Source organism: Mucor velutinosus (assembly GCF_035048745.1).
Source record: "Mucor velutinosus strain NIH1002 chromosome Unknown tig00001563, whole genome shotgun sequence".
Taxonomy (NCBI): Eukaryota; Fungi; Mucoromycota; class Mucoromycetes; order Mucorales; family Mucoraceae; genus Mucor; species Mucor velutinosus.
This window is the reverse complement of record NW_027041904.1, coordinates 4,106,295-4,132,776: the sequence shown is the minus strand read 5'-3', so window position 1 is coordinate 4,132,776 and position 26,482 is coordinate 4,106,295. Positions and strand designations below refer to the sequence as shown.

The following is a 26,482-nucleotide window of genomic DNA, read 5'->3' as shown; positions in this document are numbered from 1 at the left end:
GTGAACTGCTATCACTGCTATTGGAGTGATAGTAGTTTCTCTCCTTTGGTCTTGGTTTATCTTCTTGTTTTTTATAATAAAAATAAAGCCATATTCTTCTTTATTTTTCAAAGCAACCTCTATACTCCAAAATCATATAACAGGCTCAAATGAAAATAGCGTCGTCGTGGCCAACCAGATGCATAATATCAAAAAGTCTTTGTTCGCATTTACAAGCATGATCATGAGATTCTGACTGAAGAGGAAGGATGATAGACCTGAAATTTTATCAACAAGGATGTCCGTATTCAATTGAATCCTCAAATGAGATTGGAGCTAATTGTTCGCGAAAATACGCGCACTCAAAACCTGCCAACTGTCAACGAGATTGCAGCCATCATTCCTAGTGAATATCATGATGATACAGGTTATAAAGATGCCAGAAATCATTCAAACTCAGTTTGTTTTTCTTCTGTTCAAGATTGGCCAAATTTTGTCTCCTGTCGACTTCTTTAATCCATTTATTGATATTCGACTATATAAGTTGTGATGATCACCCTACGCTTCCTAATACATGTCGTCTTGATAGATAGATCCAATGGTAGGAGTTAACAAATAACTTAGAGTGTAACTAATAGATTGAGATTATGTTCGAAGATGCTGTTTATTGAATGCATTTACAACTTATATTTATACTATTTCTACTATCGATAATTACTTAATCAATGGAACTTTCGAGTAGATATAGTACTTGATATAGCAACTGATAATCAGATCAATGCTTGCTGTCAGTTTCCAGAACCTTCGAGTATACGCTGGCGCCTTTTAGTCGCTTTCTTCAAATTTGGTTTAAACCTAAATTTAGGCACGACATCATTCCCCCCCCGAGATTGTTGATCGACTCTGATCAACTTGATCGACAGAGCCAGAAGTACCAGAGAAACTAGAAGTACAAGATACAGCCTGATTACTAGAGTTGAGGCCCATTTCTTCACGCCAAGCAGCACGAGACACAGTGGGATTGTACCAAGGAGTATCAATGGATTCAGCCTTAACACCTTTTAAGCGATCAACATGCACCCAAGAAGAGTAAGGTTCGCCACCAACAGTTTCCAATCTGTAAACATGCGTTTCCGAGTTTTTACCAATGACGATAAAAGGACCAATCCAGTTGTACTCGAGACCATACTTCTGTTCGTTTCTAAGCAGGACATGATCACCGATTTCAAATTCAAGTTTCTCAACTGCAGCATCCCAACGTTTTTTGTCCGATTCTGAAACCGTCTTCATACGATGAGCAGCGGCAGCACGAACTTGACCAAGATCTTCCAATTCACGAGCAGTATGTTCCGCGATAGTTCTAGGATCATTTGACGTTGACTTATCAAAGTAAGGACGAATATAATCGCCAGGCAGTAGCGGCTCACGACCATAGACCAAGTAAAAAGGAGAGTAACCAGTAGAACGGTGATGACGAACCCGGGCAGCGAAAAGAGCAGTGTCAACAAATTTATCCCATATGTGAATAGCGCCATTTACGTATTTTTTGAGCATAGCCTTGAGAATACCATTGAGACGTTCGCATTTACCGTTGGTTCGAGGATGAAAAGCAGAGGTAAACTTGTGATTAGTCTTAACCCGGTTCATATAGAGCTTCACCACATTGGACATGAAATTGGCACCACGATCTGTTAAAATTTCTTGGGGGCAACCAAAACGCATTACGATTTCCTCATAAATGAAATCAGCAACGGCTTCCGCTGTAGCTTCCGGTACGGCACGAGCAATAGGCCAGTTGGTAGTGTAGTCAACCGCAGTTAAGAGCCATTTGTTACCTTGTGGAGTTAAAGGCAATTCACCGACAAAATCCAAATGCCAGCGACCAAAAGCAGGAGGTATATCCAAAGAGACCATTGGGGCATGACGTTTGTTTTTACCAGAACTAGAAGCTAACTGACATTCCTTACAAGTTGTTAGTCAGCTTTGAATATCGGCTCGCATATTGGGCCACCACCAACGCTTTCGCATAAGCTCAAAGACAGTACCTTGACCAGCGTGACCAAAACCTTCATGGAATCTGTTGACCAGAGTAGCACGATTGGAAAAAGGACAGAACCTTGCTTCAAACTCTCGCTCACCAATTTTTACCTTGCGATAGACCTTTTCATTCTTGAGAATAAACCGGTTAGCATTGGACTTGAGTAAAGGTTTCACCGAACCAGGAACTAACTCTTGCTTGGTTAGATAGAAGGTAGGCCAATCCGAAGGATGTACCATGATATTTGACTCAACAGAGTACAAATAACAAGGCTCCATACTAGTTTCAGCAGCTACACAGCTAGCACCATCACGACAAGATAAAGCGTCCGGGACTTGATTGATTTTGCCAGGTTTGTACAGTATTTTAGGATCGTAAGTCTCGATTTCAGACAACCAACGAACCAAACGAGCTGTGGGTTTAGATTGTGACCTTAGATATTGCAAAGGGTTATGATCCGTATACACCACATAGTCTGCACCGTCAATGAAGCATCTCCATACCCGCAAAGCATGCAAAACACCAAGTAATTCCCTCTCTTGAGCAGGGTAATTACGTTCAGCCATAGAGAATTTCTTAGATTCAAATGCCAAAGGATGTAGAACGCCTTGATCATCTTTTTGCAAGAGCACCGCACCGCAACCAAAGTCAGAGCTATCTGTCTCAATGATATATGGTTTGCTCACATCAGGAGGCTGGAGACAAGGGGCATGTGTTAATAAGGATTTCAATTGATCAAAAGCTTTTTAACACTCTTGGCTCCAGATAATGCCGCGACGTTTAGGACCAGTACCCTTAGTGAGTTCAGTTAAAGGAGCAGCTACAGACGAGAATTGTCGAATAAACCTTCGGTAGTGAGAAGCCAAACCAACAAATTGACGGACCTCTTGCACATTAGTAGGAACTGGCCAATTCTTAATAGCTTTGATCTTGGAATCAGAGGGTAGGATACCATCCGCCGAGACTTTCATGCCTAGAAATTCCACTTCACGCTGATTGAACTTACATTTTTTCGGGTTGGCATATAACTTGAACTGCCTAAACCTTTCCAGAACTAGACGAATGTGTTCCAGATGCGATTCAGCCGTTGGAGAGTACACCAAAATGTCGTCTAAGTAGAGCTGGACGAATCGATCAATGTAGCCAGAAAGACACTTGTTCATCATATTTTGAAACACCGACGGAGAATTTCGGAGTCCGAAAGGAAGCACAAGCCATTCAAAAGCACCATAGCGTGTAACAAAACAAGTTTTAGGGACATCTGCGCTAGATAGCCTAATTTGGTGGTAGCCGCTCGTCAGATCGAATTGCGCAAAGTATTTAGCCCCGCCGAGGCGTTCCAAACACTCATCTATACGAGGTTAGGGGATGTTGAGCTTTTTAGTGCATAAAGAATTGATAATTCTGAAATCAATGCACATTCGAAGCTCGCCAGACTTTTTACGCACAAACAGAACAGGAGCACCCCAAGGAGACGAACTAGGTTGGATGAAGCCTTTGTCCAACAATTCCTTTAGTTGACGTTGTAGTTCATCCAATTCTAAAGGACTCATCTTGAAAGGATGTTTGCATACAGGTTCAGCATCACCAGTCTCGATAACATGTTCGATACCACGATCAGGAGGTAAACCAGGAGGTAGTTTTTCCGTGAAAACATCCTTGTACTCATCCAACAGTTTAGAGATATCCTTTCCGAGATTATCACTAGTATCCACCATGTTGTGCCAGTCACCAGACTCTTTGACATGTACCAAAAACAATTCATCAATCTTGTTTTTTCGCAGAGAGCGCTGCATTTGTCTTTTGGCCATGACATACACCAAATCTTGAGCATTAGATACCAGATTTACCGGAGACAAGACAGCCATACCAATACCATGAGGGCCAGGAATAGACCAAGAGTTATTAGACCAATTGGGAACAGGTTTATACTGTTTGAACCATTGTTGACCAAGAATAAGATCAAATTTAGTATCAAACACATAAGCCTGTATACGTTGACCAACACCATTAGCCGAGACCGAAAATTCCACCTTTTCCTTGATAACAGATACTTGTCCATTAGCCGTTTCCACTTCGTGTTTAGAATGTAATGGTGTGATCTTCATTGTTGTAGGATTAACTAATGTAGGACTAATGTAGTTTGAGCTAGCACCAGTATCCAACAGTACCTTGATAGGCTTGAGGCAATCACGAGTTCCATCATTAGAATAGAGATCAAAAGAGTACAATGGCAAATCAGTAGTAGTTTTTGATGAATTCGTAATAATAAGTCGATGATAATAATCAGTTGTCAACTGTATCTAAAACGAAAGCAAAGAGCTTCTTTATTACAGGGCATCTAGCTTGCTTAAATATGGTAGATCCCTGGTCAATGACTACTACGTTGAGATGGTATATAAATAGCAGGCCACTGGGGCCTTATGGATTGTTGGTATAGCTTGTTGAGAGGCCACCTAAGTCGGTATGTTTCATGTAGTGTAGGTGGATCTCGATATCTTGACATTGGGGAGATTGAATGTATTGTAGTTCCTGAGGCACCTGTGCACACACAATTGACTGGACTTGTAAACATAGATGTGATGTGATACGATAAACATCATCTATGCTGCTACACTGTAAAAGGTGGCTTGAGGAGAAAGTGAATGTAGCCTAAGATGCATGCTTGTATGCAACAGTTTTATTGTTCTTTTCCAAATTAAACAAATAATTGCTGTCAGTCTTTAGATCATCCACTTCGTGATCGCTATCGAGATCTAACAGATCAACACCATCATTACCAGTCTTGGGAACAGTATCTCCTACTTTGATACTGTTGAGGGATCTTCTATTAGAGCGTGCCTGATCTCCCCCTCGTCAGACACGCTTACTCTTTTAAATGCTTTTTAAAAGAGCCACCATAGCGTTTTCCACCACCACGACCATTAGTACGAGGGCTGGGGCACTCACCTTGCATGTGTCCCCAACCTTGACAATTGTAACATTTAATGTTGGTATTGTTTCTGGGTTTGTTACCAGCATTAAAGTTACGTCGACCGCCAGGAACACCATTAATAGCATTGACTAGTTCACGGATTGCATCCAAATCCATCGATTCATACTGAGGTTGCGGTACATTCGGCCTAATAGGTTGAACTACCTCGTCTTCACCAGCACCTTCGATGGCAAGAGCCAAACGCTGAGCTTCCTCCAGCGATTTGGGAAAATGAGATCGCACAGCATGACGAAGAGGTTGTTTTAGTCCTCTCACAAACTTGTCTTGAGCTACACCAGGCGTCATATCCGGGATCTGTAATAGTAGACGTCTGAATGCGTTGATATAACTCGTAACATTCGAGACTTGGACCAGATTAGCCATACCATCGCGCGCCTTGGCAGTGGCATCGATTGGTATGAATTCATTACGCAATGCCGTCTTGAACGTTTCCCAATCTTGTGGTGTATGCTCACTATCAAAGGCACTCATCTGTGAGTACCACAATTGAGCATCATTTCGCAACAGAGAAAGTCCAACCAAAAGCTTTTCTTGGGTGTTTTCAATCTTTACCAAGGAGAAATACAACTCCAAAGAGTAAATCCATGCGTTTTTTAGAACAATAGCGTCTCTTTCACCATTAAAAACATCGGGTTCACGGACCTTGCGAACGTAACCAGAGTTGTTACCAACAATATTTGCACTTGACATAGTAATATCTTCGTTCATAGACTTATAGAGAACCAGAGAAAATCAGAGAAACTTGTAGAGAAACCAATAACGAACGTCAAGAGAACCTTGAAAAATAACCTTGAGAGATAACCTTTAGAATAACCTTTAGAATAACCTTGAGAAATAACTTTGTAATTTGAATTTGTTTTTTGTCCTGCTGCTACCAGTTGTCGTCTTGATAGATATATCCAATGGTAGGAGTTAACAAATAACTTAGAGTGTAACTAATAGATTGAGATTATGTTCGAAGATACTGTTTATTGATTGCATTTACAACTTATATTTATACTATTTCTACGATCGATAATTACTTAATCAATGGAACTTTCGAGTAGATATAGTACTTGATATAGCAACTGATAATCAGATCAATGCTTGCTGTCAGTTTCCAGAACCTTCGAGTATACGCTGGCGCCTTTTAGTCGCTTTCTTCAAATTTGGTTTAAACCTAAATTTAGGCACGACAAAATATGTTACGATGGTAAAAGGATTTTGTGGTGGTGCTGATTTCAAGAAGCGGTATCTGAACTCTGAGCCTATTAGAGTGCTGTTCCTGAACTGGTGTTCAAATCGATTATTCTTACATTTTTTTATTTTGACATATATACTTGAATCTATACAACACATTTGAAATAAATCGAACTTTCTTACGTTTAAATCTTTTGGGTACATAACTTTATATATACATTTAATCGCTGAGATACTGTCTACATCAAGGTTATTGCAACACATCAGCAACTTAAACAGCTTTAATTACTTGGTTTTGTCTCGGGATCAACTATTACTGCAAGATCTTCCACACATTTCTCTACACATTTTACAAAACCAGCACCGCAGAGTATCAAATATGATAAATATCAAGCTCTCTATAATGATTACCTTGGTAGTTGGTAATCAAGATATAAGTATTGTTGTGTGGAAAGGAAGACTGTAAGAACTATCCCAATAATTATGAGAGATGAATTTAAGGGTTCTTTAGGTTTGTTCGTACTAGATTGGCACTAGTAACTAAACTCCAGATTAGAATAAGAAGAAAAAAATGGATAATGTTTATTAAGATGCAATTCAAAACACTATTTATATATGTCATTGTTCTATTGTTATTCTCCTGTCAGGCTCAATTCAGATCCGAATGTCAGTGCCCTGATCAAATGTAACCCCAAATTGGATTGCTTTCAATTTAATGTCAATTTCATGTACCCGCGTTTTTGAGTCGATCCCATCGTTTAAAATAGTAACACCCCAATTCCATTGTTGTAATTCCACTTGAATCTTGCATCGATTCGACATTAATTGGTTTGCATCTATCCTGAGTCAAAGTCCAGAGTCAAATCCACATTTCAAAATAGTAATGCTTGGCTATTAGCGCGCAATCTCATTTAGATCCCTGACTAATTCATCGATTCAACATTATCGGCTCCAAATACTGATTAGATTTCGGCTAAACTTGACAAGAAGCACCACGATCAAACGAATATGTAACAACAACAAAATAGAAGCGACACCAATTGAGTAAGCACCAACATTGATTAGCAATACACCAAATAGAGACCACATCGACTAGAATAACAGTATCAACGCACCATCAAGAGATAACATACAGTTTTACAACAATTATATGAGTGTGTCAATGCACCAGAACACCACACCAACGAGGAGTAACCCTTCAAGTAAGACATAGTAGATAAGTTAGAGAATTATACCTTGAATCCACCACATTGCGCCTTTTCCATATACGGTATATTGCCTTTTTAGGAAATCGAGATAGAGCCAAGTAACCAAGAAAAAGATACACACGTATCAAATAAAACAGCTGATTTGGCCGAGTTGGTCTAAGGCGCCGCACTCAAGTTGCGGTCTCGCAAGAGGCGTGAGTTCGAATCTCACAGTCAGCAATATTTTTTTTTGCGTTTGATTGCCGTGAGACGTTTGTATGGCATGAATTTGGTCAATTGTTTAACATTTATCAATTCCAATTTCTGTTACTTTTCCGAATAAACAAATAAATTTTGTTTGCAAAAGCAATATTGTAGTTTAAAAGTACCCAAGTACGCAAAATTATCTCGAAGGGAACAAAACTTTTGTAGACCTGCTTATTTAACGCCAATGGTAGCCTAATTCGATCTCGTTCCACAGATTCTTGTTTTTGAGAAGCTCTTCTGTTGACACAGCCGCGGGGTCATCATCATAAGACATGTGCAGCCAGCAATGCAAGAAAATCGGTAGCCATTCTACCGAATGATCTCATGCAAAGCAGAATAATTATATAAAATTTACAACCGACGTATGTCTGCATACTTTAGCCATTGAGTTGCCATTTGCTTCTTTGTTAATCTAACAATGGCTTTAGAAATATTGATCACATTCAAATTCCAAGAGAATCTTGTATCATCCTTCTGGGTTGTGTTGTTCTCTAGGAAAAATAAACGGGGTTCATTTTATGGGAATTTAACTTAATAATCGTCATTCACGGATAGCAAAATTCTATTGTATATAAGGATATGAAATCAAATTACCAACAGTAATTGCCTGTTTTAGGTAAATATTGAGAATTTAAGCAATGTCGAATGTTGATACATTTTAACATGTCAACCACCCATATCAGGATTACACTTTTCTTTAGAAATTGCACGCAGCGAAAAAGGTTATACAGCTCTGTAATTTTATCAACAAACATCAGTTAAGTGCTTCCCCATTATTTTTACTTGGATTTCGCGCTCTTACGTTATGTCAAAATCTAAATAAAGCTACAATGCAAATTCAGGAACACAATATGGACAAAAAGAATGCTGAAGCTAGATTTTATGATTCACATGCAAATATGGCATGATTTGCTCTATATGTGTATTGTTTGCATAATCACATAATCAACTTTAACGGAAAAGACAGCAGCTGATGATGTTAATTAATGAATTTTGGGATTTGTGCTCGATCATCTAATAGTGAATTCAGAATGTTCTTTGAGTACATACAGCGAGTAGCTTATTGTTCAGCAACTTACATTCTCCAAGTAACCTGAATCTGTTAATAATGCAGTCGTAACGTTTCACCATGTTAAAATTCGCAACATAATACAGGAAAACTTAATGTTCAAGACTAACTACGATTCCAAACTACAGGTCTAAAATGTCTTACGATGCGACAGAGATGTAGATCAATCAAATTTTCATTTGTAACGCAAACAAGGTTCAAAGAAACCCATATTAAACAAGTCATTATGTAAGTAGCATTAGCAATAGTATTTAGGGGCAAAGAGAAACAACAACATCTCGGAACTTGCTACTTGTGTATACACATCGTTTTCTGTAACAGTAATCGAATGAGTTGTGGTAGGTTACGCTGAAGAAAGAGTAAATGCACACACACTCACACACAAATGTAGAGCCAAATACTTTCATATGCAATAATCCTCAATCCAATGATCAAGATCAGTTTAGACATTAGATCAAAATCTAGTAAAACAAAATCTGAAACAATTTTTTTTTATGTTGTGGGCCTGAATACTTGTATACTGACCTTCCACAACACTTATTAAATTCACAAAATGTAACGAGAAACATATGAAATGGAGCACAGGGAAGCATGCTACGTTGAAACTGTTGAGTGTAATACTGTCTCGTAAAATTTAAAATGGATATATAAGCTGTATATTGCAAGTCGAATATCTCATTTTTTATCAAACCACCTCTCTATTTCCAATGCGGTTTACTCTGACAACACTCGCGGCAATTGCTACTCTTTGCATTGGCCAAACTTATGCAGCCACAGCATCATCAATCGATGGTTGCCCTGCCTTGAAGCCTAGATCAACGGCTGCTACTAGTGTTGCTGATCTACGTCCTGATGATATCAAAGTGGTTGCCGCTCTTGGTGACAGGTAAACATTATATAATGCAAATACCCCAGATAGACATCTAAACCAAACATGTAACATCTAGTATCATGGCTGGATTTGCTGCTGAGGGTATTCAAGGAACAAACATTGTCAACATCAAAAGTCTCTACGAATATCGTGGTATTAGTTATGGTGGAGGTGGAGATCCTGGTGCTGACACTGTTCCCAACTACTTTAAGAGATACAACCCCTCTCTCAAAGGTGCCTCTGTCAAGGAGCATCTAGTTGAGATTTGTTATGGCATTATCTGTCCTCCCTTCCAATGTAAATACACCTAGATATAATTTGACAATGCTCGTCACTTACAATTGACAATAGACAGACCTTTAAAGGATGTCCTGAATGCTGCCCAAAGTGCTGCCATGGCCGAAAATCTGGATAGCCAACTTGACTATCTTATCACAGGTATATTGTTACATGTCCTTTATCCACAACGACACAATAACTCAATCAGCAACTACTTGTAGCGATGAAACTGACCCCAGGTGTCAATTTTAAAGATGATTGGAAGTTTATCAACTTACAGATTGGCAGTAATGATCAATGTGCTTCGTGCATTGACGCTGTCTTCCCCCTATTAACCCCTGAAAAGTATGGCCAACATGTTACTGCAGCCGTTGAGCGTATCAGAAAGAACATTCCTCGTGTCATTGTCAACTTGAGTAAGTCTACAAAAGAACTTAAATTTGCATTGTTTCACTGACTAGTCTTAATTTAGTTGGCACATTCAATGTAACTGAAGTCTATACTGTCACTGCCGGCCAAGATTACTGCAAGCCCTTCCAACACACTGATTTTGTCATCAATCAAGTTGAATGTCCTTGTGCTATTGCCAAAGAATATCGCCCCAAGATGAATGAGGTCTCTGTTGGATATACCAAGCAATTGGCTGCAATTGCTCAGAAATTCAAGGCTTTGCAAACAGATTCATTCGGTGTCATCTACTCTCCTGCCAACATCAAAGTGGATACCTTCCCTGTTCAGGGCTTGAGGTGAGTGCCATCATACAAGTACAGACTTGTAAGCACAACTAACGTCTGCCCAAATTATAGCAACATTGACTGTTTCCACCCTAGCACTCTGGGACATTCTTATGTTGCCAAATCATTATGGAACACTTTGTTTGTTCCTTTGTCTCACAAACCAAAAACAATGACTTGGAACTCTACGCTCGAGTTGTATTGTCCCAATGAAGCTGACCGTTTCCAGCTGGATTAAGTGTCTGCGACATAACCCTCATATTTACTTTTCTTATATTCTAATAAAATAGCCCCTTGCTTGCTCCCAAGCAATGCCCTTGAAAGCTTAAATAGTGGTTGCACAAGATTTGTGGAGAAAAGGGCCCATGGAATTGAAGTAGTGGTTAATTTATTGTACAATGAAGTTGTGTATAATAGCTCTAAAGGAAATACAGTTTTCTGAAAGACGAAGATAATGATGCAATATGTGGAGGTATTTTTATGGCTTTTTTGGTGTAGTGGCGCCTAATAATCTAGGAAAGTAACGAGCCCAGCCCATTTGGTGCAATTTACGAACAATTGCAGGTGTAATTGCAGCTGTAATGCCAAGTCTGACAGGAAGCAGTAGCGTTTTGTGAATACCATAGGCCAAAATGAACACAGAGGCAAATGAAGGGGTATCGTCGGCATCGCTGCTCATCACACTCTCGTCAGATGTCACCAAAACGTCTTCCTTTCTCTTGATTCCAAATCTCTCACCCGTGTTGTAAACGATGTCCAATACGCCTCTTTCCAGTGCTTTCACTTTATCCAGCCCCACTAATTGAATAACACCAAGAGTGATACCTAGATCCACACAACCAACACCGAGATATACAATGATACCCACTGCGCCGTACTTTTTGGTGAGTTCCTTCAATTTAGATGGTTTAGGCTCTGCTTTCACTTTGGCAGCTTGGATGATACTGGGTGATGATGCCATGGACGATATTTTAGATGCTTGTTGTTGTTGTTGTTGTTGTTGTGGCTTTCCAGGAGCTGTGGAAAAGAATCGAGATGTGGTAGAGTTGGGTTTTGTAGTTAAATGCCGTTGAAGAGGTCGGATTCTGGCAGCAGGAGATCTCACCAAGGGACACATAGTAGAAGCGAAGCTTTTACCTACCATCGCATTGCGAACCAAAGTGATTGAACGGACTGACATGATGAGCGTTGTAGAATATAAAAATATAAAAAAAAAAAACGGTGTTGAATATCAAGATAGAGTTTTTATACAAATTTAGCCGGGGTCAGTCGGAAAGGCTTTTGACGCATATTTTGATGTTGATCAAATGTCCATTCAAAACAACTTACGATGTACAAACAATCAATGCAAACTGCAACCTGGAAAGTTCTATTTTTGAATTGAGCTCTGCTTGAACTGATTTTCTCCTGCCTAAATCACTTTTACATCTGTTAAGGTTTTGGCAAGGGTTGCTCTCCCTCACTTTTCTTTTTTCTATTCACAAGTGGGATCATTGCCGAGAAACCCCGCCTAGACAACGGGTTCCTGTTTACGGTGTGGAAGATCTCACATCGATCATTTGCGCTCTTTGTCGGTATGAATGAACATCTAGGTCATGCTATTCAGGGCCTGAAGCATGGATAGGATTTATAGCTCAATTCTTATAATGAATCAGAATAATCATTGCGTACAATGATAAGAGCAACAGTCCTGTCGATGTACAAATACTGTTGTCATAGATCTGTAGTGTGCTAGACTACAAGATGATACCATCATACATTTCAAATACGGTCATATGGGGTCGAGCTACTCCACGGACTGCGCTTAATGAAAGGGATCCGGGAAAACCAAATTAGCATGTCTCTTTTTTTTTCGAGCGTGATCCACTTGGTAGTCAGAGTTGATCATCATGTCTGCAAGCATTCGAATCCTACATCGCCAGCTTTCAACACAGTCTGCAGAAAGAGGCAAACAGTGGGCTGGCTATTCAGCAATGAAACATCTGATTCAATCTAAACCCTCCGTCATTGGTATTGGCTCAGGAAGCACGATAGTGTATGCCATAGAGTATTTGAAGCAACACCCGTTTTCAAGTGATGTTGTCTGTATACCCACCAGCTTTCAGACGCGGCAACTCATTCTGCAAAACAACTTGAGACTGGGATCACTGGATAAGTAAGATCTTGAATGCTTCTAATAACACACAGGCTAAATGCTACTTGTGGTGTCTAGTTATCCTGTCGTCGATATGACAATTGATGGTGCTGATGAGATTGATCGAGAATTGAATGCCATCAAAGGAGGAGGAGCCTGTCTATTCCAAGAAAGATTGGTAGCGCAAGCATCCGATAGATTCATCCTTGTTGCAGGTACGTGAAAATGTCATTAAATAACTGCTGCGGATGCTGATGGTTTGCAATAGACGACAGAAAGAGATCAGATCAGTTAGGGACAAAAGTAAGGCAATCGATTGTAGCATTGTGTTCAGTATTAATATGATGTCAGTGGACCAAAGGTGTTCCTGTGGAAGTGATACCGATGGCATTTACAACTGTTCAATATCAAGTCGAGCGAATGTTTCCGACTGCATCGATAAAGCTGAGGATGGCAACACCTACAGATAAAGCTGGTCCTGTTGTAACAGATAATGGAAATATGATTTTGGATTGTCACTTTGGACCTATTTCAGATCCTGAATCACTGTACAAGGAGATTAAATGCTTAACTGGTGTTTTAGACGTGGGCTTGTTCTGCAAGATGGCAGAGAGGGCCTTCATAGGCGATAACAAAGAGGATAAAGGGGAGGTGATTACGCTGAGCTAGCTAGGATCAGGCGCAACGATGAAGTGGCTCGAGAGTATCTAAATCCTGTAGTACACAACATCTGGAGATGAATCTAATAAAGCAGAAGAAACTTGAATGTTGATTGTATCACCAAACACTGGCACTGCATGGACGGCATATTGAATGATACTTGCATATTACCAGCGACTATATATAGAGACACATCAGACACGCTTGCAACACGGTGACATTGATACCATGTCATCTTACTGCCACACTACACAAACTGGTGATCCCAAGAGTGCAGTGCCATGGATTTGCTTCCCGATTCATGCCACCAAATGTTGTTCTACTATCAAGGTACACAATGTCACTATACAATAATAAACAGATTACATATTGACCATCGTTTTTTTTTTTAGGAAAAAAAAACCTACATGTTCGGAAAATTGTAACTTGAATGGAAGAATGTTGCGTTGAAAACCTGACAATTTGAAGCTATTAGCAGCGGTAACACAGGACATTCGAACGTTAAAAAAACCTGATTTGCACACACAAAGTTTTGCAGTTGGGTCATCTAGTCTTTCTCTCTCTCTCTCTCTTTCCTCCTCCTCCTCCTTATCGGCTCTCATCTTTTTCTCTTTTCTTCATGGCATTGCTGACACCGTCTTTGATATCACCCACCACATCAAAATTACTATCTTACTTATCGTTTAATTCCTCGACTAATAACAGCAAAACGCATGCCCAATCTGCCTCCTCAAAATCGCCCGATATCCCAACTTACATTACCATTGTGATGCGAAAAGATGGCACGCCAACAACCAAATGTCTGAACCCTACTAATAGCAATCAGCCACCCATCTTATCTCGGCCTAGCTCTCTACTAACTCGTAGACGGCGATCTTCATTTTCGTCTTCTCAATGTCTATCATCTCCACCCAAGCAGCGTCGGCTCATGATATCCTCACTTATACCCCGTTTTAATGTGTCTCCCCGAAGAACGAGCAGTAATAACAGCATCAGTACTTACAACAGTATGAACAGCATCTCAGTAGGTGATCAAATAACAATGGCAACTGCTGATTTGTTATTGGCGTCACAACGTAAGGTCGCATGCCAATCTATGATTTATAGTGTTGTGCTCATCATGCTTTTTTTTTTTTTTTTTTTTTTTTTTTTTTTTTTTTTTGTTTTAGCTCGCTTTCTGAATCTACCTTCTGAGCTCAATATTAAGATTTTACTGCTATTAGACTGCAAGAGTCTGCTAAATCTAGCACAAACATGCAAGCAGCTATTTCAAATGTGTCATAGCAACCATCATTATCTATGGCAAACGCTATTTCATGCTGATCATGTACCGAACATTACAAAGCCCGTGACACTGCCATATTACGATTTGTACAAGAATCACCATGAATTGAACAAGCGATGGAAGAAGGGTCATGTCAACACACGATATCTCACAGGGCATGAGGATAGCGTCTACTGCTTGGTATGGGTGGGTCTAAATTTGGTCGTCAGTGGTAGCAGAGATCGCTCTATCAAGCTGTGGAATCTATCGAACCAGCAAAATGCCTTGGTGTTGACGAAAACGAACCATGATGGAAGCGTATTGTGCTTGCGTGCATCGAGCGACATGACCTGGATGGTGTCTGGTTCCTCTGATTCGACTTGTCTGATTTGGTCATTACCGGATTTTGAGCCGCAGAATAGAATGATTGGACATGGTGGAGGTGTTTTAGATGTATGCCTTGTGGGTGATATGATTGTGAGCTCATCACGAGATGCTACAATACGGGTATGGGACAGACATCGAGGAACAGAATTGAAGAGGCTTGTTGGCCATGCCGGGCCAGTGAATGCATTGGGATCTCATGGCAGTCTTGTGGTATCTGCGTCTGGCGACACGACATTGAAATTATGGGACATTGAAACTGGCAACTGCTTAAAGACATTTACTGGGCATACAAGAGGATTAGCATGTGTTCGGTTCGATGGCAACCTCATCTACAGCGGCGGACAAGATAATAAGCTCAAAGTGTGGGATGTTGCATCTGGAAAATGTATATCGACCTTGACTGGACACTCTGACCTGATTCGAACAATTGACAGTTTTCAAGTAGGTCACGCACTTTTATAAACAAACGACCATACAAACAATAACACACAACCATCCATAGAACATTGTTGTTAGTGGTAGCTACGATAGGACACTCAGAGTATGGGATATAAAGCAAAACAAATGTCTGCTCAGCTTTCAAAGTGGACACTCGAGCTGGATATTCAACTGTCTCAGCAATCGCACCAAAATTATTAGGTATGTAAAAAGAATAGTAAAATGGTATAGTAGCGACGAAACTAATAGAAGCACAGTGCTGGGCAAGACAAAAGGATAATGGTGCTAGATTTTGGCCATAATTTAGTCACCATGGATTCTTAGAAATGACGCTACAGGATCATCTATAGTTGATGAAATAACAAATATACCATGTTGCATTAATGCATCAGACAATTCCAATTGAATAAAATGCCACTTTCAACTACACATTTGTGCTTGGCCATCCGATCGTTTCAATTCTCGTTCCTGGCAGCACTCTTAACTTGTACATGTTACACTGATTCAACGAGCTTTATCAAAATTATTTGCATTACAGGCATCAGATCAACCGAATCAATAAGTCCTCGAAACTTCCAGACATAAAAGAGCATATCAAAGAGAATGATTATAAATGAATTTGCAGTTTTATATATATAAAGAAAAATAACATAATTTTTTGGGTCTAAATGACAGTAACTTAATCAATATCCATATCTTCCTTCTTCTTGTTATCGCTAGAGTCGTCCATGGGGGTATCGGCATCTGCGGCAGGAGCAGCAGGTTCCTCAACCTTGGGAGCAGGCTTAGGCTTGTTCAAGATGGGGTTGGCAAAGTAGATGACAGCTTCCTCTTCCTTCTTGATATCATTGCTGGTCAAGACAGGAGCCTCGTTCTTGGCAACCTTGGCTTGCTTAGCGTTTTGCTCGTCCATCCATCTACCAGCACGCTCACAACGCTCGACAATGTCTTGCTTCTCGTGAGGGAGAATGTGAGAGTATTTCTCGTCAGAGCTCATAGCTTCTTGAGTCAAACGTTGCATAGTATCACGGAGAGCACGTTCAGCATGGGGACGAGCCTCAGCTTCACGATAACGCTCAACAACGGGGTTACCAATCTTCTTGAGAGCATCAAGCTTCTCAACATATACAGACTTGGGAGCATCGTAACCTTCATCATAAATCCAATCAACGACAGCATTGAGGTCTTCGGCAAACTTGTCCTTGATGGAGGGATCAATGTATTCAGAGAGGGGGCCGAGAATCTTATCACGCATCTCATAACCGTATTCTTCAAGGGAGTTCTTGGCAGCTTCAGTAGCAGCAATGAGCTTGTCATTAGCATACATTTGGCTTTCCTTTTCGGTGTATTCGTTGATGAGTTCCTTGGGAAGAGCAGTAGTGCCAGAGACGACGGGGAGATCGCCAGTCTTGACGAGCTTCTTGACCTTCTTGATCTCCTTCTCTCCGTCCTTGTTCTTGGTCTCTTCATCAACCATCTTTTCCTCAACAGTGTAGGCAGATTCAACAGACAAGATACCATGAATGTTGAGTCTGACCTTGACCTTGATTTGAGCGGGTTCACCGTTGAGAGGCTCAACATTCTTAATATTGTATTGACCAATCCAAGGGTTGATACCACGAGGCAAAGCTTCGGGGTTGGCGTAGACAGCTTGCAAGGTGAAAGGTTCGCGACGGAAGAAGGTCAAGATCTTGGTGGAGGGAATAGAGTTGTTGTTGTCGAAAACGACAATCTCAGTCTCCTCTTCCTCAGGAGTAGCTTCCCAAGTGAGCTTGATAGGGTAGGTGACGACGTCGTTAACACGGAAATCACGGACCTTGAAGACAGGAGACAACATGGCACATTGGAGAGCAGCACCACGAGCAACAGCTTCATCTTGGTTAAGAGTGGTAGAGATTTCCTTACCAAAGAACTTGGAGATGGTGGCCTTGATAGCGGGAATACGGGTAGTACCACCAACCATCTCAACGTAGTCAATCTCATCAATCGTCATACCAGCGTTCTCGAGAGCCTTGGCAAGGACTTCCTCAGTACGGGTGAACAAGTGAGAAGCCCATTCCTCGAATTCCTCACGGTTAACCATGGCAGAAACGTCACGGTCATCCATGATGGATTCAATGTTGACAGGAGCTTGAGGGTTAGCAGACAAAACCTTCTTGCAACGCTCAGCAGCAACGCGGAGACGCAAAAGAGCCTTCTTGTTGGTGTAAACATCAATCTTGAACTTTTCCTTGAATTGGGCAGCGAGCTTATCAACAATAACAGCATCGAATTCGCGACCACCAAAGTGTTCATCGAAAGCTTGACCACGGACAGTCAGTTGGCCCTTGAGGAAAGAGGCGATTTGACAAGTGTAAGAAGAGTGACCAATATCAACGAAAGCGACATTTCTGGGCTTCTCCTCAGGGAGATCAGTCTTGGTAATACCATAACCAAGAGCAGCGGCAGTCAAATCGTTGACAAGACGCAAACAGTTCAAGCCGACCATCTCAGCAGCAGTGAGAACAGCGCGACGTTGAACTTCAGTGAACCAGCCGGGAACAGTGATAACACAATCAGAGACAGGGCCCTTAATTTCAGCAGCAGTAATATCCTTGATCTTGTTGAGGTACATGGCGATGAGTTGAACGTTGGAGAAAACTTGCTCTTCGCCAAGATAGTTGACCTAAATGTAAAGCATTAATTTCAATCATGATGCACACAACATGGGTCCATCTTCTCCAAAGCCCCTAAAACCTTAAACCTTCCTCCTCCCTCCCTACTATAATCAATTTCGCTGTAATTACCTTGACACCAGCTTGGCCATTAGCATCAGCTAATTCAGCCATGATGAAGTTCTTTTCAACTTCTTGAACCTCGGGATCATCGAAGGTACGACCAGCAAGACGCTTCAAACTGACAATGGTGTTCTTAGCATTACTGATTTCTTGAGTCTTTGCGGCTTCACCAAGATATCTTTGCTTGGGACCGAATGAAACAATGTTACTATAGAATGGGTATGAGTAAAAATTCCATAAATGCAATGTGTAAAGTGATTACATACGGAGTAGCACGGTTGGAAACTTCGTTACAGATAACATCAATACCACGATTACGGGCAACGGCAATAACAGCCTGGAGATTACCAAGATCAATACCCTAGATGTATACGCGAGATGAGTTACAAGGCTTTGTGTATGCAATACTTTTTCTCTACTTACAACGACAGACATCTTCTATAAGTAAAGAACAATAAGTAGTATAGAAAACAATTTTTTTCAGGCGATTCACTTTTTTTTATAAATTATAGCCTCACTTTTCCTCACCCCTTTTGCCCAATCAAACATCTATAAATTCCTTCTTCTACTTTCTGGGATGTTCCAGCACTCGCAAAGGTTCATCTACGTCACTTGAGCTCTACATTCGAAAAAGCCACTTGGTAGTACGGTCACTGGGAAAGCAAGGTGTAAAGTAGTTTTGATCCTGGATCTAAGATGTCTCCGTCATATGAGAAGAACAAATAGTCGAGTCTCAATGGCCAACTTCTCCGGAAGCCCCCTTGATTTCCCATTCAAATCAGGATTATACTCTTCTCCCATCTCAAGGTTAATGGATACTAATGCTTTCAACCCAATGGAACATGTCTAATTCATTTGTGTTACTTTTGCTGGATTATTTTGGAAACTGAGTTTCGTCAATGTCAATGCCATTCATGTTGTTGGGCATATGCACTGACAGAAACATTCCAAGTTTGTACAAAGAAAGTCATTCATTAGCTAATGTTTGTGTACTGTGAGACCATGACGCTTCCAGTGAGAAAAGCTATACCTGCGACACCAACATATGAAACAATTTCTTTTCACCACATTTCCCAGAAATCTATTTACTAAGGCTCGCATTCGATGTATCATTTTGCAATGTTCATTATTGCATTTGACATCAGGACTTGTATTGGGGGAAAATTCTGTTAGATCCAAAACTATCAAATGCACAATATGCATAAAAGGTAGTGATCTGAAAAAGTTAGAGTGCTTTTCAAACGAAAACACCCTTCTCAATAGCTTCTATTCTCTTGATTGAATTTTTTTAAGGAAGATTATTGTTTTATTAATAAAATTCTTTGCAAAGTCCTACTAACGTTGTCTTGATTGAATGAAAAGACTTTACGCTTGCCAACCGCCAAAATTGGTTTAATCGCCGACGTTTCTTTCGCACTCAAAATGGGAATTTCTGATTAGTTTGCGACTTGTTTGAACTATTTTGCGAGATTCGACTATATAAATCGTGATGATACAATCATATCTTCTTAAGCTGTCCCTGGTGGTAGGGCGAAGTGGTAGAACTCCCGTATGCCAACGGGAGGATCCCGGTTCAAATCCTGGTGAACGCAAGTTGTTTGATTTTTTTGACGTAGTACTGATGTCCTCGTTTGGTGTTTTGCGCTCTTATCCATGATCTATATTTTGACGATTTCCGCAAGACTGTACTGGCTCTAGGAGTCGCACCTTATTAGTAGTAGATTTCTTTCCCAACTTAGTTCAAAAAATATCTTATTCCCCTTCATTGCAGACATTGGGTCCACCAACAGTCTTGTCTATCACTCATAGCGACATTTACAGGACTTTAAATAAAACCTGGAGCTCGTCTCCCCTACAAAAAAAAAAAAAAAAAAATATCTTCTTAAGCTGTCTTAGAATGCTTTTTGGGGCGCATCCAATGGTGCCAACTGTACTAGGTGTTTTGAATAAACTTATTGAGCATTGTGTAAAAATATGAAATGAGGTTTTTGACCAAAATGTCGAGAATTTCCATTTAAAGGTCTCAAGAACAAAGTTTTAGCAGTTGATTTGGATCGAGAGGAGCATTTTGAATCAATATATACCTTAGTAAAAGCCTTCATTTTTGGGGTCAAAAACGCGATCGTTTGATTTTTGAAGAAAACCATGAGGTACCCCTCATGCTTTTTGGTCGATTTTTGGCCATGTTTTTTTTTTGGCCTAAAAAGTGGGCAAAGGTGTCAGGAAGTTAGTGCTAGTTGAAAGTAACTGTTTGGTCTTATTCCAGCGGTCTCTAACGGTCTTAAACTCAAGAAAACGTGCCTCCAATGTATCTAGTTTTAGCTGTGTTTTGCACATTTTTGAGCTTTGAGAGGTAACCCAAGTATAATTTAGACTCTTAAATGGATTGTTTCTGTTAATGTAGACATAGGATATTGTAAAAGAGCCTGATTTACCATTACAGGTGAGCTATAGAGATTTTCACCTGATACTAAAAGTGAGAAGGTAAAGTTTTACTATAAATAATTAGGATTTTTTTTGATAATGCTGCAGCTGCCGACCATAGTATTGCAAATTAAAGCAACCTTTGCTCAACTTTTTGGGCTTAAAAAAACATGGCCAAAAATCGACCAAAAACCATGAGGGGTACCTCATTGTTTTTATCGAAAATCAAACGATCGCATTTTTTACCTTGAAAATGAAGACTTTTACTATGGTACATATTGAGTCAAAATGTTTCTCTCGATCCAAAGCAACCTCTGAAACCATTTTTATGAGGTTTTCATATGCAAAATATGGCTATTTTCACTAAAAGCCTCATTTCATATTTTATTAAATTGCTCAATAATTTCATTCAAAACACTTATTACAGTTAGCACCATTGGAAGCGCCTTGAAAAGTACTTTAAGAATGTATTAGGAGGCATAAGGTGATCATCACAGTTTATATAGTCGAATATTACAAAAGAGATGAAAGAAGTCGATAAAAGACAAAATCTGTCCAATCTTGAACAGAAAAAATATACTGAGTTTGAATCAATTTTGGTGGCGGCATTGCTGCTGGCTGACCTAAATGCCTTTCTGTTACCCACTACGGTTATATTAAAAAAAATAAATGCCTTTCTGATGATGACAATGATGGTTGCGATGCTGATTAAATGACAATTGCTTAGCCCAAATACTTTTTTTTGTGAAGTTTTGCCTCATGAAGGTGTCTTTTGCAATGACAATACCTCAAAAAAGTCGCTGTAGATCTTATACCAGTCCTGTATTTACACATGAGCAGCTTTATGCCTCCATCTAAAGAGCAACATCAGCGGATGGACAATTCCCTCTCCTGAATCTGGTATAGCTTTTTTTTTTAATATTAAATGATTGTTTAAAATCTACTTGATGTGCCAGACTTTTATTATCTCTGATTTGAAATGTATTAGGCGAGAGCCCTGCAGGGCGACGCCATCATCGAACGTAGCGAGATTGATCTGCTAGTAAATTGTATACTGACATGTAAGATGACACGTTAATAAAGAGTATTTTACATTTTACAGCATACTGCATAGCGCTTTGTGTGGAGTGGTACATCCTATGTTTGACAGCAACGATCAGATCAGACATCCCAGTTCCAAAATCCAATGCATAAAGCTAAACCGCAATTTGAATGGTTCAGTGTCAGTCTATTTAGCGAAATGTTACTGATATACTTTCTCATAGCTTTGGTTTACATGGCAAGACTATTATTAATTTGATCTACAGAGACATGTTATAGACTTCCAGGCGGATGTCATGCGAGTGATGCACATAGAGGAAAAATGTAAAACCACAGATAAGATAATACAAGGCGGAGTTCCCCTTTATCCCTTCTTCTTCCGTATGATGAGGCCTTGGTTCTTTCGGTGAAATGGCATGTAGGGTGTGAAATTTTCGAAAAAAAAAGGCAGGCATCAAAAGCGGTGGTACAGATGCATTGTTCAAAATGTCACCACCTCATTTATACTCCAATAAAGAGCTGTTTATGCGATCTACGTGGGTAGAGAGGGGGTAGGAGGACATCCAAAGTGTCGGACAGTCACTCTTCTTCGTGAGTCATGATGGGCAACCATACACATTCCTGCATTTTCCATTCATAGCTACTGCGTTAATTTGACATTTGGTAACATCAAGATTAAAACGATGATCTCTCTTGATCCACATATGCTATTTGGAGCATTTTTGAACTCTTTCAAATCACAGAGATCTCAAGCATCAAAAGGCATTCGGATCTGAATAAATAAACTACGGAGCAAAGGATATAATCTTTGTTGAAATCCAATTGATATACATGAAATCTACCCTTTTAAAACGCCGGTATGCTATTTTCCTTTCCACGATCCATATAAATCTCCAGATTGGTTTCTTGTTTTTCCTCTTCTTCTTTCTCTTCCATCTCTTTTTGTTCTTTTTCAAATAAAATGTGTGGTATTTTTGCTGTTTGCAACTATCAAGGTGATGTTGACGCCTATCGTCAACGTGCTCTTTATCTTTCCAGAAAGTAAGTTTGAAAGTCATTGACACATTTGGAAACTTGGGGAAGTGTGCGTGATATTGATTGCATGTCAAAAACAGGATTAGACATCGTGGTCCCGATTGGTCTGGTTGTCATGTTGTAAAGAACAACATCATGTGTCATGAGCGTTTGGCTATTGTTGGTGTTGGTAAGTTGATGGATCTAAAAAGCTGAAGAAACACATCATCTAAAACATTTTCCAATGTCTTAGGTTCCGGTGCTCAACCTCTTGTCAGCGAAGATGGTAACCTTGTCCTCTGTGTCAATGGTGAAATCTACAACCACAAGCATTTGCGCAACCAATTGAAGAAGCCTCATCACTTCAAGACTAGCTCTGATTGTGAAGTCATCATGCACATGGTAAGGAAAACACAGCTCATGAGTCTATAATGCAGCACTAATTCGTTTGGTGCTATAGTACGATGAGATGGGTACTGATCTTGTCAACCATTTGGATGGTATGTTCTCTTTCGTTCTCTTGGATGTCAAGCGCAACCGTGTTGTTGCTGCTCGTGATCCTATTGGTATTACCACTCTTTACTACGGTTGGAACTCCAAGATGCCCGAAACTGTCTACTTTTCCTCTGAGCTCAAGAGTCTCAACGAAGAATGTGACAAGATCTTGGCTTTCCCTCCTGGTCATGTCTACGACTCTGAGACCCAAGAGACCACCCGTTGGTTCAATCCTACTTGGTGGAACGGTAGTAAGATTCCCTCCAACCCTGTCGACTATAAGCTTTTGAGAGAATCTCTCGAGAAGGCTGTCCGTAAGAGATTGATGGCTGAGGTCCCTTATGGTGTCCTGTTGAGTGGTGGCCTTGATTCCAGTTTGATCGCTGCTATTGCTGCTCGCGAAGCTGAAAAGATTGCTCAAGGCAATGGTAATAGCGATGATGACAACTTTGATGAGAGTAAGTATTAGTATATTTGCGAGGGCCAATTAGGATTTGATAATCTTACATCTTTCTCTTGTTTAGGTGGTCCCAAGTGCTGGCCTGGTGTACACTCCTTCTCTGTTGGTCTTCCCGGTTCTCCTGATTTGCTTGCTGCCAGAGAGGTTGCCAAGTACCTCAAGACCATCCATCACGAATACACTTTCACCATCCAAGAAGCTTTGGATGCTGTCAGCGATGTCATTTATCACCTTGAAACCTATGATGTTACCACTATCCGTGCCTCTACTCCCATGTACCTCTTGTCTCGTAAGATCAAGGCTATGGGTGTCAAGATGGTGTTGTCTGGTGAAGGTTCTGACGAAGTTTTTGGTGGTTATCTTTACTTCCATCAAGCTCCTGATGCTGCTTCTTTCCATTCTGAGTGTGTCGATCGTGTCAAGAACTTGCACACTGCTGATTGCCTCCGTGCCAACAAGTCTACTATGGCCTGGGGTTTGGAAGCTCGTGTTCCTTTCTTGGACAAGGAGTTCTTGGAAGTTGCTATGAACATTGCTCCTGAGGAGAAGCGTCCTAACAAGGCTGAGGGTCGTATGGAGAAATACATTATTCGTAAGGCCTTTGATACCTCTGATGATCCTAGTGCCAAGCCTTACTTGCCTGATAACATTTTGTGGAGACAAAAGGAACAATTCTCTGATGGTGTTGGTTATAGTTGGATTGATAGTTTGAAGGCTGTCAGTGAAAACAAGGTCTCTTCTGAGGAATTAGCACAAGCTGGTTCAAGATGGTCAAAGGATACACCTGATACTAAGGAAGCTTATATGTATCGTGTCATGTTCGAACAATGGTTCCCTCAACCTGCCTGTACTGCTTCTGTCGTGAGATGGATCCCTAGAGCTGATTGGGGTTGTCCTTCTGATCCCTCTGGTCGTGCCCAAAAGGTTCACGAACAAGCTTACGAAGAAAAGAAGTAAACAAAAATCTTTAAATGTTATATATATATAGTTCTAGAAGTTAAATAAAATTAAACGCCCATACAAGTGTATATCTTTTTGTACAAATCCTAGCTTCCAGTACATGATACTATTTGATGATACGACTAAAAGTCGCTTTATATACAACAAGACGAGCAAACGTTACATCTTGATCTCCTTCTGAAGTTAGAGTATACGTCTATATGAGCCTCAAGAGCCTTGCGTTGGTAATAGATTATTATTCATCTATTGATCAACAGGAAGCACATGTACCAGAATTCCTTTTGATGGGATAGGTGGCGTCCAAATATAGAAGGTAATCTAAATTCAATTCAGGATCTGCATTCAGAAAATAGTAAAAGGGCTCTCTACCTTTGCTTCACTTTGGTGAGAATCAGCCTGCGCCGTGGCAGCTCGCACTGCCAATTGTCCTTGCTCATCTTACCAAAACACTGCTACTTTCATTTTGGCCCGCTACTTACACATGAAAACTCTTCTCAGTAGCGTGGTAATTTTCACTCGAAATTAGTAATATACTCGATACGAATTAGTCACTGTTTGTTTATATTTTTAAGAAATTCGAAAACCCCCAATAAATGTTTGAATGCTTTAAAATCATAGATCTCACTACTTAACCTAATTTAAAATTTTATATGAGTGCACATTAAGATTAGATCAATCGACAAGCCAAATCTCGTCTTTCAGAATGGCAAATTGGTGATATAGTAAACTGCCACAGAGCAGGTGTCAAAGAAGGTGCGATCTGCAAGATTATGAACCTGTCCCCGTCTACTGTAAGCACTGTGATCAAGAGGGCAGACTCCAAAGGCACCGGATTGCTTCCAAAACATTTTGGAGTACCATTGAAGATGGACAGTAGAGATCAGAGACGGTTCGCGCGTCAACTTCGCTCTGCACCGTTGTTACCAATGAAGAACCATTTGAAGGTATGGTGTGACACCAACCCATCAATTTCAATGGACACTTTCAGGAAGTATATGAAGCTAATTGGCTTTCAATCATATAAGACTGCACATAAACCATCATTGACACCTGAGCACAAGCTTAAAAGGCTCTCCTGGTGCTTGGACAAAGTCGGATGGGGGCCAGAACGGTGGAGAAAGGTTGTTTGGTTCGATGAGTCCAAATTCATGGTTCTCGGTAATGATGGTGGCTCTAGGGTGATCTGAAAAGAAGGTAAAAGGTACAATGATTACCACATCTTCAAAACCAAGAAGTTTGCAAGCGGCTCTGTGATGATTTGGGGATACTTTTGGGCTGGAGGCTACGGGCCGTTAGTAGCACTTGATGGCCGAGTAAATCAGGACTGATACATCGAGTGTTTGGATAAGAGCTACTTGCCTTGGATAGCTGATGTGATGAAGAATGAGGAAGGCAACTTCGTTCTTCAAGAAGATGGTGCTTTCTGTCATACACGTAGAATTTCTACAAGTTGGAAGGAGGATCAACCACTGGTCAACAGTTTCAGCTTCTGACCGGCTCAAAGCCCCGATTTGAATCCAATCGAACATCTGTGGGCCATCATGGAGAAGCGAATTGAGAGCAAGAGGCGTCGCATTGATAATGCAGAACAATTGCTTGCGCGTATCCGTGAGGAGTGGAATAACTTGGATTTTGATCTGGCGGAGAGATTAGTTGCAAGTATGCCATCTAGATGTCAAGCTGTAATAAATGCAAGAGGCGAAACAACACGCTACTAAAAGCATTGAATATAAATAAAATACTATTGTAAATATCATATATCCAAATTTCATGTACTTCTTACGATGGTTTATTAATGATGATTTGATGTCAAAGATCAATGAATTATTT

At 40.3% G+C, this 26,482-nt stretch overlaps 10 protein-coding genes and 1 non-coding gene across 11 annotated transcripts; 5 read left to right on the top strand and 6 right to left on the bottom strand.

Moving 5' to 3' along the window:
- Nucleotides 1-852: 852 nt before the first annotated feature.
- On the bottom strand, nt 853-1,893 carry ATC70_009989 (uncharacterized protein; the record flags this gene model as incomplete). Its single annotated transcript, XM_064829212.1, has 1 exon — nt 853-1,893. One exon carries the CDS (start codon nt 1,891-1,893, stop codon nt 853-855), a length of 1,041 nt encoding a protein of 346 aa, XP_064686414.1.
- A 63-nt stretch (nt 1,894-1,956) lies between these two features.
- UBC2_2 (Ubiquitin-conjugating enzyme E2 2) lies at nt 1,957-3,183 on the bottom strand (the record flags this gene model as incomplete). The annotated part of the gene is made up of 2 exons (XM_064829211.1): nt 1,957-2,759; nt 2,811-3,183. The coding sequence occupies 2 exons, from the start codon at nt 3,181-3,183 to the stop codon at nt 1,957-1,959; spliced, it is 1,176 nt and encodes a 391-aa protein (XP_064686413.1).
- Nucleotides 3,184-3,378: 195 nt separating this feature from the next.
- On the bottom strand, nt 3,379-4,125 carry RPA2_2 (DNA-directed RNA polymerase I subunit rpa2; the record flags this gene model as incomplete). Its single annotated transcript, XM_064829210.1, has 1 exon — nt 3,379-4,125. One exon carries the CDS (start codon nt 4,123-4,125, stop codon nt 3,379-3,381), a length of 747 nt encoding a protein of 248 aa, XP_064686412.1.
- A 544-nt stretch (nt 4,126-4,669) lies between these two features.
- On the bottom strand, nt 4,670-5,720 carry ATC70_009986 (uncharacterized protein; the record flags this gene model as incomplete). Its single annotated transcript, XM_064829209.1, has 2 exons — nt 4,670-4,829; nt 4,888-5,720. The coding sequence occupies 2 exons, from the start codon at nt 5,718-5,720 to the stop codon at nt 4,670-4,672; spliced, it is 993 nt and encodes a 330-aa protein (XP_064686411.1).
- A 1,815-nt stretch (nt 5,721-7,535) lies between these two features.
- On the top strand, nt 7,536-7,618 carry ATC70_009985. The gene has a single exon. It is a non-coding gene; the product is annotated as a tRNA-Leu (tRNA).
- A 1,803-nt stretch (nt 7,619-9,421) lies between these two features.
- On the top strand, nt 9,422-10,836 carry ATC70_009984 (uncharacterized protein; the record flags this gene model as incomplete). Its single annotated transcript, XM_064829208.1, has 6 exons — nt 9,422-9,600; nt 9,662-9,882; nt 9,937-10,023; nt 10,086-10,280; nt 10,337-10,610; nt 10,671-10,836. 6 exons carry the CDS (start codon nt 9,422-9,424, stop codon nt 10,834-10,836), a joined length of 1,122 nt encoding a protein of 373 aa, XP_064686410.1.
- Nucleotides 10,837-11,076: 240 nt separating this feature from the next.
- Nucleotides 11,077-11,778, bottom strand: ATC70_009983 (uncharacterized protein; the record flags this gene model as incomplete). Its single annotated transcript, XM_064829207.1, has 1 exon — nt 11,077-11,778. One exon carries the CDS (start codon nt 11,776-11,778, stop codon nt 11,077-11,079), a length of 702 nt encoding a protein of 233 aa, XP_064686409.1.
- A 709-nt stretch (nt 11,779-12,487) lies between these two features.
- RAB2A (Ras- protein Rab-2A) lies at nt 12,488-13,401 on the top strand (the record flags this gene model as incomplete). The annotated part of the gene is made up of 4 exons (XM_064829206.1): nt 12,488-12,753; nt 12,811-12,947; nt 13,001-13,035; nt 13,084-13,401. The coding sequence occupies 4 exons, from the start codon at nt 12,488-12,490 to the stop codon at nt 13,399-13,401; spliced, it is 756 nt and encodes a 251-aa protein (XP_064686408.1).
- A 610-nt stretch (nt 13,402-14,011) lies between these two features.
- On the top strand, nt 14,012-15,805 carry RPN8 (proteasome regulatory particle subunit; the record flags this gene model as incomplete). Its single annotated transcript, XM_064829205.1, has 4 exons — nt 14,012-14,468; nt 14,562-15,484; nt 15,546-15,682; nt 15,739-15,805. The coding sequence occupies 4 exons, from the start codon at nt 14,012-14,014 to the stop codon at nt 15,803-15,805; spliced, it is 1,584 nt and encodes a 527-aa protein (XP_064686407.1).
- Nucleotides 15,806-16,160: 355 nt separating this feature from the next.
- Nucleotides 16,161-18,693, bottom strand: ATC70_009980 (uncharacterized protein; the record flags this gene model as incomplete). Its single annotated transcript, XM_064829204.1, has 4 exons — nt 16,161-18,146; nt 18,268-18,466; nt 18,525-18,619; nt 18,682-18,693. 4 exons carry the CDS (start codon nt 18,691-18,693, stop codon nt 16,161-16,163), a joined length of 2,292 nt encoding a protein of 763 aa, XP_064686406.1.
- Nucleotides 18,694-22,684: 3,991 nt separating this feature from the next.
- Nucleotides 22,685-24,649, top strand: ATC70_009979 (uncharacterized protein; the record flags this gene model as incomplete). The annotated part of the gene is made up of 5 exons (XM_064829203.1): nt 22,685-22,764; nt 22,839-22,927; nt 22,991-23,139; nt 23,198-23,690; nt 23,757-24,649. The coding sequence occupies 5 exons, from the start codon at nt 22,685-22,687 to the stop codon at nt 24,647-24,649; spliced, it is 1,704 nt and encodes a 567-aa protein (XP_064686405.1).
- Between the last annotated feature and the right edge of the window lie 1,833 nt (nt 24,650-26,482).